The 21,263-nt window shown below is 36.2% G+C and overlaps 1 protein-coding gene across 1 annotated transcript in view; it reads right to left on the minus strand.

Annotated features, from left to right (window-relative positions):
• The window catches only part of Dsg4 (desmoglein 4), a 39,644-nt gene extending 18,586 nt beyond the window's left edge, over positions 1 to 21,058 (minus strand). Inside the window, exons 1-8 of the mRNA XM_048806392.1 lie at positions 20,758 to 21,058; positions 9,052 to 9,087; positions 7,323 to 7,454; positions 4,927 to 5,082; positions 4,264 to 4,408; positions 2,220 to 2,386; positions 1,816 to 1,950; positions 413 to 598 (exon numbers count right to left, since the gene is read on the minus strand). Of these exons, the coding sequence (XP_048662349.1) occupies positions 413 to 598; positions 1,816 to 1,950; positions 2,220 to 2,386; positions 4,264 to 4,408; positions 4,927 to 5,082; positions 7,323 to 7,454; positions 9,052 to 9,087; positions 20,758 to 20,805 (1,005 nt within the window). The 5' untranslated portion in view covers positions 20,806 to 21,058. The remainder of the gene's footprint in view (positions 1 to 412; positions 599 to 1,815; positions 1,951 to 2,219; positions 2,387 to 4,263; positions 4,409 to 4,926; positions 5,083 to 7,322; positions 7,455 to 9,051; positions 9,088 to 20,757) is intronic.
• Between the last annotated feature and the right edge of the window lie 205 nt (positions 21,059 to 21,263).

Below are 21,263 nucleotides of genomic sequence, written 5' to 3' on the forward strand. Positions count from 1 at the left end.
ATCCTACTCTCTGCTTTTCAGACAAATCTAGCTCAGAAGGATCCCCCCTTCTCGTATGTCATTAATTAGTCCATATTTCATCCATTTGGCAATCAGTTAAGTTTTATATCATGAAATCTTTAACATTACTTATTATATTGCTAAATTCACAGCTGTTATTTAATTCAAAGATACTTCCTTTATGTTATCAAATAGATCTGGGCACTGTGAGAACAAACCAGTCTTCTTATTTTTCCTTAGTAATAACTGTATTGTTGGGAGGGAAGGGTCAGACTGACACAGTGGCCTGCTTGAGACACATGTCAATATAAGCTGCATTCAAGGTTTTATGGAGTACTTTAAAGGCAGATTCTGTCACTGAGAATTATTAAAAAATTCCTTGAAAGAAAATATCGCAGATCCCATACTATACCTTGACTACTTTCAAAATGCCTTCGTTGGTACGTGGATCTGTTTGAATATCAAACCAGTTTCCATCATTTCCAGAAAGGATTACATATTGTGCCAACCAATTATCGGTGCCTTCTTCATCAAGATCGATTGCTCGTAGTCTGATCAGTTCTGAACTCAAACAATTTTCTTCAATGCTTGCTGAGTACTGAAATGACATGGATTGATTTTTATAATCAATGAATTTTCAAAAGCAAAAAGATACTTACTAATACATAGTCATCTTCTAAAATGCTAAAGATGAACTATGTCAATGAGTTTGTACTGTTGTTAAATGGCAAATGTCCAATCATAAATAAAAGAATTAAATAATTCTATGATAATAAAATAGATTTTCATGTGCTGCATGTGAAATCAAGATCAAATTGGCACTCTCTCATTTTGTCTTGATTTTAGAATTCAAATGATTGTCTTCATCTGCATCTGTGGCACATAGCTTTATCACTAGTGCATCTAGAAATAAAGATAATGGTGGAAAATGGCTGGGAATTCCATTAAAATTAGTTCAGCAAATCAGTAGACATAAAAAGGAAGAGTGGTTGGACTTCTGAATTCTCTTCATTAGAGTTTTCTATGAGTGTGTGTCTGAGTGTGTATATTTTTATCAACAGTATATTTTTATCGACTCCATTCCTTTCTGTTAGATAGGGATCAGATTTTTTTCTGTAAAGGTCTGATAATAAATACATTAGGTTTTATGGCCCAGAAAAATCCCCCCCTTTTTTTTGTCTCTGCTGTTGAAGCACAAGATAGCTACAGACAATATGGAAAAGAATGATCAATAAAATACATTTTTACAAAAACAGGTGGCAAGTCAGATTTGTCCCTGGTATTCTACATTTTACGTTTTTATGCCTGAATATGAAAATTGAAGTTGAGACTGCTTGGGATTCTGGTGGAATTAATTCAGCCCATCATGAGTCATATGTGAACATATTACTATTACATTATTCTGATTTATATCAATGAATTTATACATTTCTGTGAGGAGAGTATATGGAGTAGATAGTTCTTGCTTTCAGATAGATTTTCTTTGAAATAGTGAGTTAAAAATAAACATATAGAGGCTAGGGTTGTGGCTCAGTGGTAGAGCGCTTGCCTTGCATGTGCAAGGCACTGGGTTCGTTTCCCCGGCACCACATAAAAAAACTAAATAAACAAAATAAAGGTGTTGTGTCCATCTACATCTAAAAATATTTTAAAAAATAATTTAAAAAGATAAATATATAACATTAAGTTATATTATTATACACAAGAAATTCAGAGTTCATCCATACAAGCGACAAAACCAGGCTCATGAATTATTAGGAAAGCAAATCGATTACTGATACTTATGGAAGAATGATCATAAGAAAATCCACTTACTGAAGTCTTCTCTAAGATGGGGAAATTATCATTGACATCCAAAACCTTGATTCTACAGTCACACTCAGAGGACAGTCCATCTTCAGCTCCATCACGATCAGAGCCCCGCACAAGTAGGTTGTACATACTGTGTTGCTTAATTAAGATGAAAAAAAAAATTGTAAGACTTAGATCTTGTCTTGAATAGAATTTAACATATTCCAGTGCCTTTATCTGTCTTTTCTTTTATATCCACATTAAATAAAATCTATATGATTGATCTTTTAATTTTCATTAAAAAATGACTTTGCTTGTTTTCCATCCCTCCTTCACGTGGGATTAAGGGAAGACATGGATCATTTCATGTTTGTCTCTTCATAACTGAATTCTTTATTTCTTATCATTCCATTCACAGAAGGCTTTACCTCTCTGTCAAGGAAACTGGACATGGTGCGGACTTCTCCAGTGTACCTGTTCACCATGAACATTGGTGCACCTGCAGGCTCCTGAGAAATGATCTTGTAGGCGATTTTAGAATTCAAATGATTGTCTTCATCTGCATCTGTGGCACTTAGCTTTATCACCAGTGCATCTAGAAATAAAGATAATGGTGGAAAATGGCTGGGAATTCCATTAAAATTAACTCAGCAAATCAGTAGACATAAAAAGGAAGAGTGGTTGGACTTCTGAATTCTCTTCATTAGAGTTTTCTATGAGAATATATTCCATAACTCACAGCTATACTGGTGATTAGTAAAACAGCAGTGGTTTGCTTATATGAAACTTATATGAAACTTTCTACTATTTATAAAGTACTTTACTCCTTAAATGAGTAAATGGTAAATTAGTAAATATAGAGCTCTTTAGTGTGTGAAAAAGAAGTTCAGAAGACTATCAAAAGTCAAAGGAAGTGATTGTGTCAGTTTCAATTTTTTGCTATGGTCTTGTGAAACTACTTTAAAATGCCCAATTGAGAAAGATTATAACTTAGTTAAATTCAACATTGCAATTATTTACTGAACACCCACATTCTTAATTGTCACTCACCTAAAAATCAGAGAATTACTATAGATTACACTGGAAGATAATAGCACTTTACTAAGTAGTCAAAAATACATAATTACTGAAAAGAAGATTTGCTCATAGGAATATAAGACATTTTTAATTATTCACAGAGACAGAGAACAGGCATCCCAAGTCAATCCCCAAGGATAGTAGTGCATGGGGCACATTTTCCAGAGTTGACAGATTCCCTGACATACTTTTGCTTTGCAGGTCCCAAAGTAAAAAATCCTACCCCAGATAACCAGGAAAGCCCTAAATAGAAAGAGCCAGGATTCCAGGACATCATAGTCTGTGCAGGTTGTGCCCTGGCCCTGCAGTCTTTATCTAGTAACTACTCTCTCTGGAAGAAGCATTAACGACTTCTTTTTTTTAGCTTGTGATTTTTAAAAAAATTCTAATTTGTTATGTATGACAGCAGAATGCATTACAATTCATATTACACATATAAAGCATAATTTTTTCATATATCTGGTTGTACACAAAGTAGAGTCACACCATTTGTGTTTTTATATGTGTACTTAGGGTAATGATGTCCTTCTCATTCCCCTGTCTTTCCTACCCCCATGCCCCTTTCTGCCCCTCTCTCCTTTTTGCTTTATCTAGAGTGCATCTAATCCACCCATGCTCCCCCTCCAACCCCATTATGAGTCAGCATCCTTATATCAGAAAAAATATTCGGCATTTGGTTTTTTGAAATTGGCTAACTTCATTAACAACTTCTCATCAGCAAGGTGGTGACTTGGATGAAGGTTTTGCCTTCTCTTCCTTCACCAAGGCTGTCCTGAAGTATGTTAGCAAGGAAGCACTCTCTGTTTTGCCTCCTTTTGGCAAATCTTTCTCTCTGCCTCTTTATGTTCTCCCATCCTTTACATTAAAAACCATTTTGTGTTTATCTGCTTTACTTCTGAAACTTATTATTTTTTTCCCAACATTTCCCTCCTAATGGACTTAGAGGTATTTTGGCAGGATTTGTAAGGGAAAGGGATGTTAGAGGACTGTGTGTGAGGAAGAGGCATAGCCAGCACCATCACTCTGCCCTGGTGTGGTTCAGCCAATAATTTTGAGGACAGACCAGAAAGGGACCTTATTTAACATTCATGATTTCTTCCTCAGGTTACTCTTGTGGACTCAGTACACCGTGAACCCATGAATACTTGAGAAAGGTGCAAGCACTGGCTTAATTGCATGTGTAAAAATACCTAAAAATAAGAGGATATTTAGTATTTTTAGGCATGAGTTCTTTTCTGAGTTTTCAGTTAAAGTTTGTGGAGTTTATTAAAAAATGCAAGTTGAGCTCTTTCCGATCTTTAAGTTACCAATATCTGTAAGTTTCATTGTTCTAAAGCTTTTGATGAAAGGAATTAGATAAGGTGTAAAGTAGAGAAAGGGCATCTTCTGACTTACTGGCGTCACTGTTTTCTTCAATGCTGGCTGTGTACACGTTCTGTGTGAAGACCGGGGGGTTATCATTTATGTCCATAACTTTGACTCTGAGCTCCAGCGGTCTCTCTAAATCTTCACCCCGTGAATTCAGAGCCCGGCAATAGATCTGTGGAAAGTTGAGCAAAACAACAACAACAACAACAACAAACCCAAAATTGACATTCTCCACCAAAGGAAAGGAAGTAACATGTTTGAAAGTGCAGGCTGAAATATGTAAAAGAAACAATTTTTTTATTGAAGTCAGACCATATTGTCGTCTACAACTAAAATGTCATCAAGACAGTTGGTCATGTGCTACTGCAACACACAAGAGAATCCTGCATTATAAACATACATTTTCACTTTTCCCACTCCCTCACGTCCTTCATTTGTTTCAATTTAGTGTTTTATCAAAAGTAAGCCATATGCCTGAAATGATTCAATTTTTTTTCTTTCTTTAGTTGTAGATGGACACAATCACTTTATTTATTTATTTATTTTTATGTGATGCTGAGGATACAACCCAGTGACTTACATGCTAGGCAAGTGCTCTACCACTGAACCACAGCCCCAGCCACTGAAATGATTTTTTTTTAAAGGAAGAAAAATAATATGAATAAATCTCAACGCACTGCTGTGACTTACCAAGAAGAGTGGAGTTATCTCTCTGTCCACCACCGAAGTGATGTTAATTTCCCCAGTGCGAGGATTAATGGTGAACACCCCGTAAGGTGGCCGATCAATCCCTGCTCCAGAGATTCGGTATGTAATCTTATGATTCACTTCACAGTCTGATCGAATCTATAAGCAAAGTGGTTTAGGATTATGAGAGCAAATCATAAACCTCAGAATGTCTTGGAACGAAAGCAAGTGGGAATTGAAGCCAGATGGTGTTTGGTTTGAGAGCCCAAGACTTATTCAAACATCTGCTCTTGGTGAGGACAACACTATTACCTGATAGGCTTGTATGAGATGATTATACAGCCCCAGTACAAAGTGTATGTGCACACAGGATACACACTTGATGCTAGATTTGTTATATTAGCAATACGTTCAATTCTCTGATTTTGTTTTCATAGAGACAATCTGATAGAAGAAATCAGGATTGTCAGCATTTAAAAATGTGTTATATTAATAAGTACCCTGCTTAGATTTGAGATTTAGCCAAAATGGCAGATAAATTAAGAAAATTGGAAGAGAAATACAGTGTTTAGAAAATTTAAAAAATTAATTTATTGTGTCATTCTTCTTCCAAATAGATTTTTATGGCCAATATTCTACCACATGGATTTTTTTTTTTGGGGGGGGGCGCAGGGTACAGTGGATTGAACCCAAGGGACACTTTACCACTAGCTACATCCTCAGTCCTTTTAACTTTTTATTTTGAGACAGGGTCTCACTGAGTTTCTTAGGGCCTCATTAAGTTGCTGGGACTGGCCTCAAACTTGCAATCTTTTTGTCTCAGCCTCCTGAGTCACTGGGATTACAGGTATATGCCATCACACCTGGCTCTCTACCATGTAGATTTTTAAAAATAGTTTTGTAACTGTTGCTAATAAATTTAAAATAAGATAGTTTATATTTTGAAACTTTATCTGTATACTAAAGATGAGAACATTTGGTAAAAGATTAGAATTTATTATCCAAACGACTACAATTAATTAAAGTAAGTGAGGAATATAATTTCAGTTAGCTCAGGTCTATTCCAAGGACCTTTTTTATGTAGAATAAAACTCAGAAATATCCACAATGCAAATAAAAAACAATGTGCAATATGAGCAGGATAACATAAAGTTATAACTATGAATTTAATGAAAATAAAAATGATAATTTAAAAATAATTTAGATAACTTAAAAATAATAATTTAAAAGCTTTCTCTAGCCCCTTTTGTTGAGGGTCTTGCTAAATTGCCCAGGATAATCTTAAACTTGTGCTTCTCCTGTCTTAGTCTCCCAAGTAGCTGAGACTATAGGTGTGTGCCACTATACCTAGCATTTTTTCTTGAGCTGAGGTTACACCCATAACCTCATTGCTAATACTTACTCTATTTTGTTGTTGTTGTTGTTAATTTGAACCTAGGGGAACTCTCTCACTGAGCTATATCCCTAGCCCATTTAAAAAATTTGAGACAGTATCTTGTTAGGTTGCCTGCTGGCCTTGGACTTGCAATCTTGTTGCCTCACCCTCCTGAGTATCTGGGATTACTGGCATGTACCACCATGCCTGGCTGATACTTGATTTTTAATGTAAAGCTGTAAAGCAGGAATTTTGGTAGATAAATCTGATGTTGATTTCAAATTTAGTTCAAGGCCAAGAGAGCCAGAAAGAACTAGCAAAGTTGTTAATGTGGATCCTAGTCTGCATGGATTGATGGATTACACATGATTCTTTCTTTAGCTCTCCTTCCTTATTGGTAGACATTGTTTGTGAAGGCTTTTTAAAATTTTTTCTTAAGCTTTTTTTCCCTCCTCTCCTTTTCAGTATTAAACCCTCGCTTGCATACTAGACAAGCTATTTCCTATTGAACTACATCCTCAGCAAACCCCACCATTTTTCCATGAGATAGTGTCTCCCTATGTTGACCAGGCTGGCCTCAAACTTGTGATCTTCCTGCCTCAGCCTCCTGAGTAGCTGGGAAACAGGAGGCACCATCAGGTTTGGCTTGTAAAAGCCTTTTACTACCCTTCTACCTCCAGGTTGTAGAGATCTGATGGGAACATTTGACATCATCTTTACTTGCTTGACTTAATCAAAAGCGATATACCCTTGATTTTTCGAGATATAGTCTTCAGACTATCATACATTTCCTATAACACAGACATGTAGTTATAAGCAGCACACAAACAAATAAAATCCACTGGTGCTAGAGATCCAAGTCTTTCTTCTTGGACCACTTGGACTCTCTGTTCTGTATCAGCTCCCAGCACTTGGTACTCAAAAAGTATCTCAGCAACACAAGCCATGACTGCAAATGTTCTAGAGCTTTCCTGCACAAAAGCATTGCGATCAGCTCAGGATATTTCCGTTTGTCATCACTTACTCTGGCGATTGGATTCCTCTTCGAGTTGTCCTCTCCTTCTCGACAGGCAGCTGCGAACTTGATCCACTCCCGCTTTTGTCTTCTGACAGTTTGCCACGTTGTCGTGCCATTTTCAATGTCTAGTTCTTTCACCTTAAGCAAAAATGGTTCATATTTCTTACAGAGTTAAAACACTTTTACTTAGGATAGACATGCATTTAACACTGTCAGGAGCATCCAGAAGAAACAATATTGTTGAATTTGAGGAACAAAGGGATTTTTTTACTAAATCACAACTCTGGAAAGACATAACTTGCCTACCTCTGACTACTACTTCTTTTGGAATCATCTTACTTTTAACTAGAAGACTCTAGTGCAACAGATTTCATTAGTTGTCTGTGTGCTCAAAATGGACATACTTAATCATATGACGGAGTTTTTCTCTTATCTATCTTCACTAGGTAGAGGCCTTTCCTACCTCACCTTTCCTTGAGCTCTGACCAGACTTTACCAACTCTAGAGTGCAGATTGTCACTGTTCCATGTGAGTATGTCCCTTAAAAAGTGGTAGTTAGATAGTTGTGCTCACCTAAAAGAGGGAAGGTTTTTTTTCTTCTGTTGATAAAACACCACTGTGGCTAAGCATCCAAATATGTTAATGCAAAATTAGAAGAATATTGTTAAGTGATGGGACCAGAGATAATCTTTTGCATGTCTTTATGGCTTCTCAGTATTGTATATTTGTATCTCTGCTTGCTATATGTTTGTCCCTTTATAATTTCATGTTACTATTATTGGTGAGTGCTTAACAATTTTATACTAAATACTGCAGAATTTAGAAATGCTACTACATCAAAAACATATACATAATATGAGTTTATTTTTGGAAGTTCTAATGTCTTTATTGAAGCATAAGTGGTTATATGTTTACTTAAGCTAAGACTTTAATTACCACTTTTGGGGAAGCAGATGTTCTATATAAATGGAGTTTTTTTTTTTTTTTAAAGAACTAATGCATTTACACTTAATTTTAATACAATTTCTTGAAAGGTCTACATATTTTCTATTTTGTAAATAGAAATTAGAAAAGTAATTTCATCTTTTCCAATGATTAGAGATGATTATAATGAAAATTAACTATGATAATAAAATTAAACACCAACAGAGAACAGGAGAGTAGGTTTATTTCCTGACTCCCACTGCTTGTGTATGTGTGTGTGTGTGTGTGTGTTTGGTGCTGGGGATTGAACTCATAGCTTCATTCATAGTAGGCACTGGCCACTGAGCTACATCTCCAGCCCTGTGGATCTCACTTGAAAAGGTACCACATTATTTATTGGCTTAGTTAGTGATACTTAAAAATGTTTTTTATTTTTAATCTTTCCCTCATTCATAGACCATCAATTGTCATTCTTGTTGATGTGTCTAAAAATCCTCTTCCATTCTAAAATGTTTCTTTGCTTCTTTTGCTGTGTCATTGGTTGGTTGGGGGACATGTAAGTAAGCTACTAACATAGTCTGATGAGTAGGTGTCACTACCAAGACACTGAGCTGTCACAAACCATGCTCTAAATAGAAATTTGGGCGTCTGGGTTTTGTCATTACTATTTAAATTTGGTTAAGGTTATTTCTCTTAATTTTGATCTGGATGTCTTACAGATTCAAACATTCTAATTTTTGATATATGATACATTATAGAATCCAGCTTTCTTTTAATTTTATGTAGAGAAAATAATTTTATCATACATTACCTCGACAATAAATTCGCTGTTTACTTCCAGCACCACCTGTCATGGAAGGCACAGTATTAGCAAATATTTTCATATTTAGTGTTATAAAAGCATTGGTAGTATTTTTCAATCCCTTATTTCTTAAATATATATTTAATTACTAATACAGAATAAACTTGAGTAATAGAAAATGGATAAGACTTTCCAATTCAGAAGGTATTTAAACTTTTAGGGAAGATGAAAGAATAACTCTTCAGCAAGACATGATAAGATACCTGCTTCAATGGAGGCACCCATGGGCTCAAAGGAACGGTAAAATAGGCAACTGAAGGTATCAAAACAAATTTGAGGGGGGCTTCATAGGGAAGTGGGGTTCTGAAGAGAATTGCAGGATGAAGCTGTTTGGATAAGAGGAATTAATAAGGAAGAATATTTTAGCTAGAGTAAAACCAGAACACATGGAAAGGTACAAAGCTTCAGGGGATGTTATAGAAATGGTAAATATTAGGGGGAAGGTAGAGGTGTCATGGAATGAAGTTTGGAATGTCAGTTTGAAGGAAGATCAGGAAGTGCTTAATGCAACAGACTAAGTAGCTTGGCTTTAACTGGGTAGAGGCTGGGAGTGACAAAAACATTGTCTTTAAAATACTGATATAAGGGAAGATTACAAAAGAATGCCCTCAAGACACTTAGGAATTACCAATGGATTAGGTAAGATATAGTTAGAACAGGATCCTCAATGCTGCGATGGCACTGGAGAGAGAAGGAGATATCACCCCAACACTGATAGGGCTTATAGACTGAGGGATTTGAGGGGAGGAAAAGTCAGATGATTCTAGTGACTTTAGTTTAACTTTCTGGGAGAAGAGAAATACTATTAACAGAAATGGAAAACTCAGCAGGAGACTATCACTGCAGGAAGGTGATAGTTTAAGTTTGTTCCATTTATTTTCAAGGCACTTCTAATATCAGAGATAGATACAAAACCTGAAAACATGAAAGTTTTCCAAACAGCCTTGTTTGAAGTTGAAAGAAATGAGGACACAAAATCAAACAGTTTAAGAAGATAAATGGAGTGAACAGAGAATAGAGTCTTGTGGGAAATGCTTACTCTCTGGCAAGGAACTGCAGGAAGAAGTCTGAAGGCAGAGGGCTTTGATTGAGGACAAGAGACCCTGGGTGGGCCAAGAGCAGGTTCTTAGTGTAAGAATATTGAGAAATGTGGAGGATTGGTATAGATTCAGGGTTTAGAAAGGAGAAGAGATTGGATCAGGAGGCAGAAAGAATGCAGTGCTAAGAAGTCAGACAAACAAGGGCTATTTAATGGTTTATGTGCTGTAGCAAAGTCAAGGAGAATGGGAACTGACAGCCCTGGGATTTTAAAGCAGGCAGTCATGGCTCACTTTTGCAAGTGGCATACATCACATTGCAGGAATCAAGAAATTAGTGAGGAGGAAAGTAGAAATAGTGATCATAGATTATATTTTGAACAAGTTAGCATGAAAAAGAAATATGAGGTTTGATGCACTTCAAGGTCTCATTAAATCCAGGAGTAATTTTTTAGTTTGGAAAACCATGACCAAATATATAATCTGTAGGGATAGGAGAAAGGGTTTATGGGAAAAGAATGGTAGAATGAGAAGAGAGAAAGGGAGAGGAGGAGGAAGAGAAGAGGAGGGAGAGGAGGAGGAGGAAAAGAAGTAGTAGATACAGTTGTGATAAGAGAGAGTAGGAATATTTGTTAAACTAAAAGTACAGGTAAACGATAATAACGAGAAAGAATATTTCCTCCTACATTATTCTATGGTTGGTGAAGATTGGTGGTGAAGCTGAGATGAGGAAGTAAGAATAGAATACTTATTTCTTCTGTTTGTTGACTTCTCTGTAGAACTTGGTAAACTGAGAGTAAGGAGAGGAGGACACAAGGACTGTCCCAGGGTTGGGGGATGGTGATGGAGGCCGAGTGGAGAGTTAGGGAGGAGATGAGGTACTACTGTGAACTCCAGCCAGTTGGGGAGCAGAGTGAACCTGGGGAGCTCCCGTGAACTGAGGCTGGAGACTGGACAGGTGGAGTGGGCCAGAGCAGATTCTGCAGTGGGGGTGGTTGTAAGAGGGAGCAGAGGGAGGGTATGGGCAGGATTTGTCATGGCAAAAGGTAAGTCCAAAAGGGACCAATAGAGATGAGAAATTTGTTGGTAAGAATTGAGTCTCTTCTTAACTCACTTTCTCATATAAAATTTTGCTAGATATGAGTAAAATATCTAGACCCAGGAATGAATATCAATATTTATTAGAATATCATATTATTCAGTTGCATAGAATGTGCTATTTTATTTAATTATTTTGGGGGTTAAATTTTTGATGTTAGAAAAGCAGATAATTCTGGAAGGTACAAGAAAAAAAATCAAACAGGATCTCATGAACAGGAGATTGGCAATTTTTTGTCACATTTATTCTTTGTAAACCCATACTTCCACAAACTATATATATATATATATTGGTCTGGGGATTGAATGCAGAGTTGCTTTACCACTGAGTCACATCCTCAGCCCTTTTATCTTTTTTTGAGACAGGGTCTCATTAAGTTTCTTTAGGGGCTTGCTAATTGCTGAGGCTGGCCTCAAACTTGCGATCCTTCTACCTCAGCCTCCTGAGTCACTGGGATTACAGGCCTGTGCCACCATGCCCAGCTAATTTTTTTTAATCAAAAAGAAACCATGTATATTGAATTTTTTAATTTGCCTTTGCACTCAATGGCTAACATGGTAAGTTCTGTGTCCACGCATACATATAGACTTATGTTTCAGTGTTGCCTTATGTATCATTTAGTAGTAGCTCTCTTTCATTCTGGTCACTGAGACATTAGGGTAACTGAGAACCAGTAACTTGAGCAGTTCATGCTGCACACTAGACTCTGACATGCAGTTCTCAGGCACCTCCTTCAGGGGAAGGTGAACTGGAAGCCCTGCTTTGGTGAATGCCAGGTTGGTGAGCTCAGAGCACGTGAGCCCTTTATGAACAAGAGTCTCCCTGTCTTCATCTTTGGCTCCACAATAGTTTCTGTTTTCTCCCTCTTCTTCTCCACTGCTCTCTTTCTTTCTCCTCTTTTATATTCTCTTCCAGTTGTTCCCTTCTTCCTTCCTGATCCTGTCTCTGACCTGATGGAACTACAGTAACATCATTATGTCGTTTTCCTCACCCACCCTGGCACGGGCAAGCTGAGCTGCAGAACTTCAGAGCTAATAATCTAATATTAAACAGTGAGAGTGAGTCGTCGCTGGGTTCTGCTCTTAATTCAATTAGAGATGTGGAAGGTAATTTTCACTCTGTGGTGGAACACATTCTCTCTGTTGTTTCTACCTATTTACAATAAGCCTACAGGTTAATACTGTATCCATGAAGTATTAAAACAGCAACTGAGAGTGGGCCCAAGTCCCCATCCTACTCATTATTGTATTTTTTAACACCTAAAACTTTTTTTTTGAATTACCCAATATTACCTTACCAAACTGTTCTGATTTTGTTTGGATATTTGTGTCATATAATTATGTCCCTGGCTCTGAATAAATATTGATGTTTATGTTGACTGATACTGATATTATCTTTGCAAAGACTTCCAAAATTTTGCTCATAAAACCTTAAGACATCCTGAAATGCATTAAAGAAGTGAACAAATGATCTGAACAGACGCTTCTCAAGAAAATGAAATACAAATAGCTAATAATTATATTTTGAAATGTTCAACTTAGCCACTCAGGAAATGCAAAATCAAAACAACCTTGAAATTTCACCCCACCATCAGTGTGGCTATTATAAAAATAAATAAGTAAATCAATAAATAACTGATGTTGGTGAAGATGTGGGGAAAAAGGAATCCTATACATTGTTGGTGGGAATACAATACTAGCATAACCACTATGGAAAACAGTATGAAGATTCCTCAGAAAACTAAAAATAGACATACCATATGATCTAGCCATACCACTCCTGGGTGGATACCCAAAGGAAGTGAAGTCAGCATACAAAATAGATACCTGCATAACTATTTTTATTATGGCATTTTCATAACAGATGAATGGAAAAGAAAATATAGTACCTATGCACAATGGAATATTATTCAGCCATAAATAAAAATGAAATCATGTCATTTACAGGAAAAAGAATGGAACTGAAGGTCATTGTGTTAAGTGAAATAAACCAGACACAGAAAGACAAGTATCACATGTTTTCTTTAACACGTGAAAAAAGAAAGAAAGAAAGAAAAGAAGATGGCTTGAAAGAAGAAGAGGAAGGAAAGGCAGGTGGGGAGGGAGAGTGGAGAATACAATCAAAGAATAATAACTGTGTGTGACGGAAATGTCACAGTGAAACCCATTAACTTGCATAATTAATGTGAGTTAAGAGTTATAGTAATAAAAACTGAATAAAGAAATTATTCTCACTTTTCCCCCAAAATAGAGCAACAATTTTTTTTTTTTGGAAAGAAGATGTGCTTCTTTAGATTTTTCTATAATGATAGCTAAATCTTGTCTTTTGATGCCCAGTATCATCCATTTGGATAAAAAAAGTTACTAAGTTCTTTAACAGTCAGCATTTATTTTACTCCTATTTTTCCTTGAACTCTTATATCTTATTTCTATTGATGACCCAAAGGACTAGATTAGCCTTACAATCATATTGAACAGCACAATTGAGCAACCAATATGCAAATATGAAAGTTTTGATACAATATAATTAAATACAAAAATAAAACTTGATTGGAAATGTATCACAGAGATGAATGGAGTTTTAAAGAAACAATGGATAAGTAAGTGATACTAATTATTAGAATTAAACAAGTTTCAGCATCAATTCCAGTTGTTTTTGTCTTTTACTTGTAAATACAGTTCTTAGAGAACTTTAATAGATAAATGATATTGGAGGACTTTTTCTTATAAATTCTTTAAACTTATTCTGAATGACATGACCTAAAGTTACAGAGTAATCTATCCTTAAAAGTTATTTTTAAATGTTACCTCTAGTCAGCTGATAAATCTTTCATCTTTGTTGAAAACAAATAATTGAAAACCCTGACTAATGAAAAGATTCATTAAAAGCATTAGAAGTACTGGGTGTGGTGGCGCACACCTGTAATCCCAGTGGCTTGAGAGGCTGAGGCAGGAGGATTGAGAGTTCAAAGCCAGCCTCAACAAGGGCGAGTCACTAAGCAATTCAGTGAGACCCTGCCTCTAAATAAAATGCAAAATAGGCCTGGGGGTGTGACTCAGTGGTTGAGTGTCCCAGAGTTCAATCCCTGGTACCGCCCCCCACAAAAAAAGAATCAGAGTCAATTTTCTTTCTCAATACTGACATCATAGTTTGAATTGTCTCTTAGTTTAATGCCCAAGATAGTTTTACAACCCATTGCACTGCAATTCAGTAATACTTACCATGGACAATTTTTTTAAAAAGGGAAATGAAGAGAGAAGAACCAGCTGATACCTTGGGTTCAGGTGTAGGTTCAGCTAGTTTAATTTAAGGAAAGAATATAGAAACTGAGGACCTAGAAAATATGTCGTTTAAAAGTATGTGATTCCTCTACCCTTTGAGCTGCTCATGCATTTCAGTGAGTGTGCCCAACTGAAGACCACTGTTATGATAACAATGAAGCTGGTATCAAGTTTCTTAAATTGGTGCACACATAAAATCAGATGACTTCCATTCCATAGTGGACACTTAGGTTTATATTACCATTTGACTTGATAAAAAGCAATGTGGTTTAGAGACACAAATTCCTTAGACTTGGAGGCAGAAGAGCTGGGTATGAGTCTCGATTCTGTCCTTTGCCAGCAGTGTGACTATGGACAAACCCTCCAGGCCCTCTACTTCTGACTCTGATCCAAATGGAATCACAGTGAGAAATGGAAGGACCCAGTAGACATTTGGTACATCTCTAAAGAGAAGAATGCAAGAAGTTTTTTTTTTTTTTTTTTCTGCTTGAGAGGATGTGTTCATGGCACCCAGGCCATATAAAAGTACTGGTTAATCATTTTTAGAGACTGCAAAGTAGCCACATCAACTAGATTATCTTTGGCTCAAAGAGAATAAGAAAGCATTTGAGATTCTGTTACTTTGCACTTGTCCAGTTTATGGAGAGCTTGAATAGCCCCAAGAATCCTGGAGAATAACCTCCTTTAAATTCTTTCACTGCTCCTGACATTTTCTAAGACCAGGGAAATGCAATGTTAGATCACAAGCCATGTTAGGTGTCTCAGTTAACAGAACTTGTGCAGGAGAGGCCTCTGTGATAAACTGGTATTTCTGTTCCCTGCTCAGCTGACTTTACTGCTGAGGGTTTCATTAGCCAAGTCCTCCAGTCCCACAGCTTCATATGCAAGTCTCCTTGAAGGAACTCAGCAGGTGTTACTGGGGAGGCCTTTGAAATCATGAGCTCTGTCAGGAGCTCCTTACATTTCAGGAAACACCTGGAATGGGTGTTTTGGAGGAAATGTGAAATGATATCACCTTCCCAAACTGTGCAAAGTAGCATAACTGCGTGAACCTCAAACTCTGAAGAATATTTATGGGCTACTGGGTAATTGCAGAACTTCTTGGCTATGAAAATCCCTTGCCATGTGTGCTTTTCAGAGCATAGGTGGGCCAGACATGATCCTCTGATGTGGCTTAGCCTAAAAGCCTGGTTAAAAGACACCCACACAGAATGGAACTGGATGAATCAGTCACCACAGTGACAGAATACTAGAAATGACAGTTGGAGGCACCTACTGTTGAGGGAGCAAATTAACCTGGAGAGCTGTGGGGCATCCTAAATGTATGATGGTTTCTGTGGACCTCATTGATGAGAGAGTTTTTTGTCTTTTCTTTTTCTTTGTGTGTCCTTATAATAAGTTGCATTAATGAAAGGAACCGGAAAGTGCCTAAGAAAATAATTATATGTGTTTGTGCATTAATTTATGAGAATTCAGTGGAGAGTAAGACACAGTTCCTGCCTAGAAAGGTTTGCATTTTAAAAGAGAGGACAAGCAGATAAAAGAAAAAAAAAGATATAGGGAAATATTTGACATTGTAAAAGAAGTATATGTCAATGGGACCTGTGTAGGGAGTCAATTCTGATTCAGTTAAAGAGCTTTTAGTCTTGAATTGCTGGGTTCAAATCTAGCCTGTTCTAATTGTGGGTTCTCATTTCTTTCCTAATTTTTTTTTTAATTTCTAAAATGAGATACTTCTATATACTTTTTAGGAATTTTGTCATATGTTGAAATAACATTGTTAACTGTAAAATATCTTGTTACTATAATATGGTGGAATGACAATACAATGACAGACCTTACCCCCAGAACCTATTCCTCTATGTCTGAGTTTAAAATGCTCAAGCTCATTTTGAAGCCCATTAATCACATTGATGCTGTCTGTCGACATGTGGGTGGTAAATACCATAAAATGATTTGGCAAAAAAAACACAAGGTAGACACTAGATCCATTCATTTACTGAAAAGGTGTATGTGATAGGCACTGTTCTCTGTATGCAAGTTCTGACTGGTTTTTATATACATGATTCCAAATGGAATAATAGAATATATGACATTAATAATACATTGCCATTTAACTTTTAGCAAATTGCAGAGAATTTTCTGGGTCTCTTTCAGTATTTGCTCCTAGAGAGAAACTGGTGATTTTATATGTGAACTCCAAGTCATTACCTGGGTTCATTGAAATATTAGAATGCATGTTATTCTCTTACATATTGAGTGTATTTAAAGTCAGAAGTATTGAACAAGGCTATTTGTGTGTCTATGACTTGCCTTTTTGAAGTCAGTTTTGAAGTCATCTGCACACCTAGGACCATCCTATTAATAAGCAGTTCTCTCTTGAATTATGCTTATAAAAATTATTGAGTAAAGTAGTTGCCATCTTCCTAGGGATATGGTGGAGCCGCCAAGTTTGAGCCTAATTATACCACTTTTGTTTATAATTGAAGGTATATCAAGTAATGGCCTTTTAGTTTGTAAGCCATATAATTTTCTGTGTAGAAAGGAAGGGCAAACAGTTCTCATGCAAGTAATATCTAAGGGCTTCACTTGAGTCTCTCGTCACATACCCTGTCATCAAAATGCTCTCTATGAGGGAGGAGGAATTCCAACTGCCTTCCCACTTGGGAAAGGGAAGGAAGTATCACTACAGCCCAATTAATGGATTCATTGCTCTGTGATGAAGTCTTCCCTGGACCCCTAAACACTAGAAAGAAATCATCATTAGACTAGCTATTTAGGATTCAATGTTCTCTAAAAAGAAGGAGAAGTATCTTTAAAAAGGAAAAGCATCACATAGTCTTAAGAGTCAAAAAAATACTTTTAAGGCAGGATTTTTATCCTGAAATTCTATAGGTAGATATCACCGAAGGAAACTGTACTAAAATTATAGTACGGTAATAAATTCTTGCTATCTCTAGGAATATAAAACTTATTTTTTTAAACCTGAAGTTCTCATCAGGGACTATGCAGGAATTGGAAGGTAAAATTATAAATGTGTCCATTTGGCTTAAAAAAGTACTTAATGGATATAATTCCTTAGCCACTTATATCAAGAGAAAAAAAGTAATAGATATGAGATTTCATGCTTCCATGTAACCTTTAGAGTTTCTGCGATATGCAGTACTAAAAACAATCGTTTAATGTGCTCTAGGATATTCTGTTTAGTACAAATAAAACAATCAGATATTAATCCCGTCCCACCACCCCTATCATTTTATTTCTGGAAACCTGCCAGTCAAAATAAATAATAGAGGTGAGACGTGCTTCTATGTAAACACCAGCCTTTTTTTACTTTCCAAGAATCAGAATGTTTACTTGGAGTGTTTATATCTCATATGACAAACAAATGGTTACCATATATGGAAAAACTTGTTAATCTAATCAATGGCTGTTTTTTTTTCTTTATGGTTTTATCCCTTGATAGAGTATAGTCCTCATTCAGCTAGTAACTATTCTGCTTCTAGTGATTCCTTCCTAAAAAAATTATACAACCTAAAAAATTTACCTAAATCTTTAGATTCTCTAGGCAGATTTACAAAACTAAGGTTCAGGAGCCAGTAATGAACTTCTAGTGCATAGGCATTCAGTAATGATAACCATAGAATAGCAGAGTTCTGACAGTGGAGGAGGCTTCGTGACATCATGTCTAACGACACATTCTCCCTGGGTTACAATAAAGCTCTGTGAAGTGGAATGCTTTCCCCTAAGTTACACAGCTACTTTGAAGGGTAGCTTTTGACTCAAACCTGAGATGTCTGATTCTCAGTTCAGTTTTGATTGTACCCCACCAGCACATCCAGTTTATAGCAGAAGAACGTGATGATCATCCTTAGGAAGAAAATATAAAGGACTCAATAATAAAAGAAAACACCCTATTAAAACCTAGAGTTTGGGGTACTTTTATTGGTTAAGCCAGTCAAAACTTTGTTTAAAGTACTCTTTGTGGTTAAGATGTAGCTGACACAAAGTACCCATGAGTCTGAGAGGTCGCCACACCCTCATTAATGTAAGCTGCGATGATGCCCCAGAGAGCCTTTGATTTAGGTGATGAAAAAGGGGTAGAGTTCAAGTGTAGGAAATTGAAGAAAAATAGGCATGTTTATTTTCCTATTACACCTGTAATATCATATTGATTCTCCTAAACATTTCTTGGATTTGTCACAATCTTGAAATATGCTGGACATCTTTACTTTCCTGTTCCAGACATTTTTAATTGTTATCTTCAGGGAGCTGTTAGAAATGCATAAGAACTTATGCTCATCACAATTACCATAAAATATCAAAACAAATACTATAGTATCAATGAGAAGTGGGAAAGGATTGAGTGTTAAAACCACTAGGATTACCAAGGAAAATAAATTAATACTACCAAAAAGAGGTCCTGGGAATCTGAAATATAATACTCTTTCAAGATCAAGGAGAACGTGAATTGACTCTTTAATTAAATAATAACACATTTAATAAAACATGCCTGTGCAGACAGCAATAGGAGGCAAATTCAGTTGCTTCTAAAATCTTGACCCATTTTGCTGAAAACAAAATGTTTATCTGAGCCGAAGCATGGATATACCCCAGAGAAGTATGATAAGAAGTATATGTGGATAATTTAATATTTTTCTTAAAGACAAGTCTGATTCTTAACCTTCCTTTAGTAACTTTGTCATTTAGTAAATAAATAACAATCATCTAATAAGACATTGCACTACTCTAGTGTTTTTCAGTTTAAAAATATTTTTTTTAAAAAATGGTCTTGTTGAATAATGTCTCTTCAGCTAGGGGAACAGAATGTTCTATCAGTGTTCTCACATTCCCTACCGAGCTTGGGCGCTGTGCCCTCTGGCAGTGTTGGGCTTCTGCACCGCTTTTGAAGTTCATAGAGACATAAACTCTGGAAATGACACTTCCTATGCCAACTGGTTAACCATGTGTTCCCATCTCTCCCAGCACTGGCTGCCCTGTCTTTTAGAACCAAAGCTCATGAATTTAATGTCTCTTGTCTGGGAATAGCATGAGAATCATTTTCCAAGTTATGTCATAACACCCCTGCAGACATAACACCCCTGAGAAGACTGAGGTGGAGCCAAGTATGGGGTATTTGCTTAATTTGCTTGGAAAAAAAACTATATAATTTCCTCTCCTTATCTTTCTCTTATTCTTTTAATGTATTTTGACTGATTTGTTTTGTCATTTGATCATCTTGGACTTAAGTCTAATCTAATCTAAACCGGCTTAATTGCTTCTTTACATAATCTTTTCTAATTGAATTAGCAATAGTTACCTCCTCTAAGGGTAGGATACTCACTGTGAGTGGTGCCCAGAGAGACATTTCACACCTGGCCACCCAGGGTTGAGGAAAGTAATATAACCTCTTAAATGCCATATTTATGTTAAAGAAATTATTTAAATATTTCCTTCCTGACTAAAGGTCAAAAAAAGTATGTTGTTTCCCTAAGGTCTATGCATTGTATCAATGTTAACTTCCTAGTTTTCATATTGTATGTAGTTATATAAAATGTTTCCATTGAGGGAACATGGGTAAAAGGTATAGGGGACCTCTCTGTACTATTTTGGTATATTGCTATGAATCTATAATTATTCAAAGTAAATAATAATAATAATAATAAACTAATTAAATAAATGAATAAATTTCCTTCCTGGCTTGTAGGAGGAATGCTTTAAATAATAAGACTTAAATATTTCATAATTAGTTGCAATATAATTTTGATATAGCTGATATCCCTCTACTTTGAAGGAAATTCACAGGAAAAAACTGTTGAAAAGAAATGCACTATCTTAACTTTACATCCTTTCAAATATCAAATGCATTTGTACTAGGAATTTTCACAACAATCTGTCTGATTTAAATATAAGTAAAAGATGATGAAAAATGATTTTATTTCTAATTATAAATTTTAGAGTATTACTAGCATTTAATCTGGATTAGATTGTGTCTCTGAGACCATATAAGTTTAATTTATTAGTCTAACTAATTTCTCACTCTGTTTCTCTATGCCATTGGGTCCCTTGAGGCACATAGAATCCTGTGAAATAAATGGAAGCTGGACTTGTAGATCTCTCTTTGCAGAAAGGAGGTTAAAAATGGAATAAATTTCATGTAGGAAGAAAGCCCAAAGGAGACAGGAGAGACAAGACCTGAAAGCTATATTTCCTTCCTTAGCCTTTAAATTCTACTTACCATTAGAAGGATCAAAAGACAAATGTTTCTGAGAAGGAGCCAATCCATTCCTTCTGGTCTCTCTTACATGCAAATCCCAATGAGATTCAATTTTAGTCCTGGTCTTCTGAGTCCTGAATTAGGTTCTGTGGCAAGATGTGCTCCGGGATGCCCTTTTAGGAGGGCATGGATGATAACTCTGATGCTCTCCGGGCCGAGGAATGAAGATATTCTATAATGACTCTGTTTCCCCACCCCAAACTCCTGGGCTGGTCTGGAAGGCTGGCATTGTTTGGGCCCTGGGTAAGAATGTAGACACACCTTGATTCTTATTGCAATGAAACCCTTTGTGGGACACCCTCCCCCCCAAAAAAATCATCTTACAGAGGAGTACAAGATTTATAGGGAAGATACCCAATGAATAATAAATTACTCACAACATGAAAAATAATTAAAATGCTAGGGCCTATCATCATGCTGAATGAAATTAGAAGGCTGTTTCTTACTGCCAACATTGTAAAAGCAAA

This window comes from Marmota marmota, unplaced genomic scaffold (genome assembly GCF_001458135.2).
Source record: "Marmota marmota marmota unplaced genomic scaffold, marMar, whole genome shotgun sequence".
NCBI lineage: Eukaryota > Metazoa > Chordata > Mammalia > Rodentia > Sciuridae > Marmota > Marmota marmota.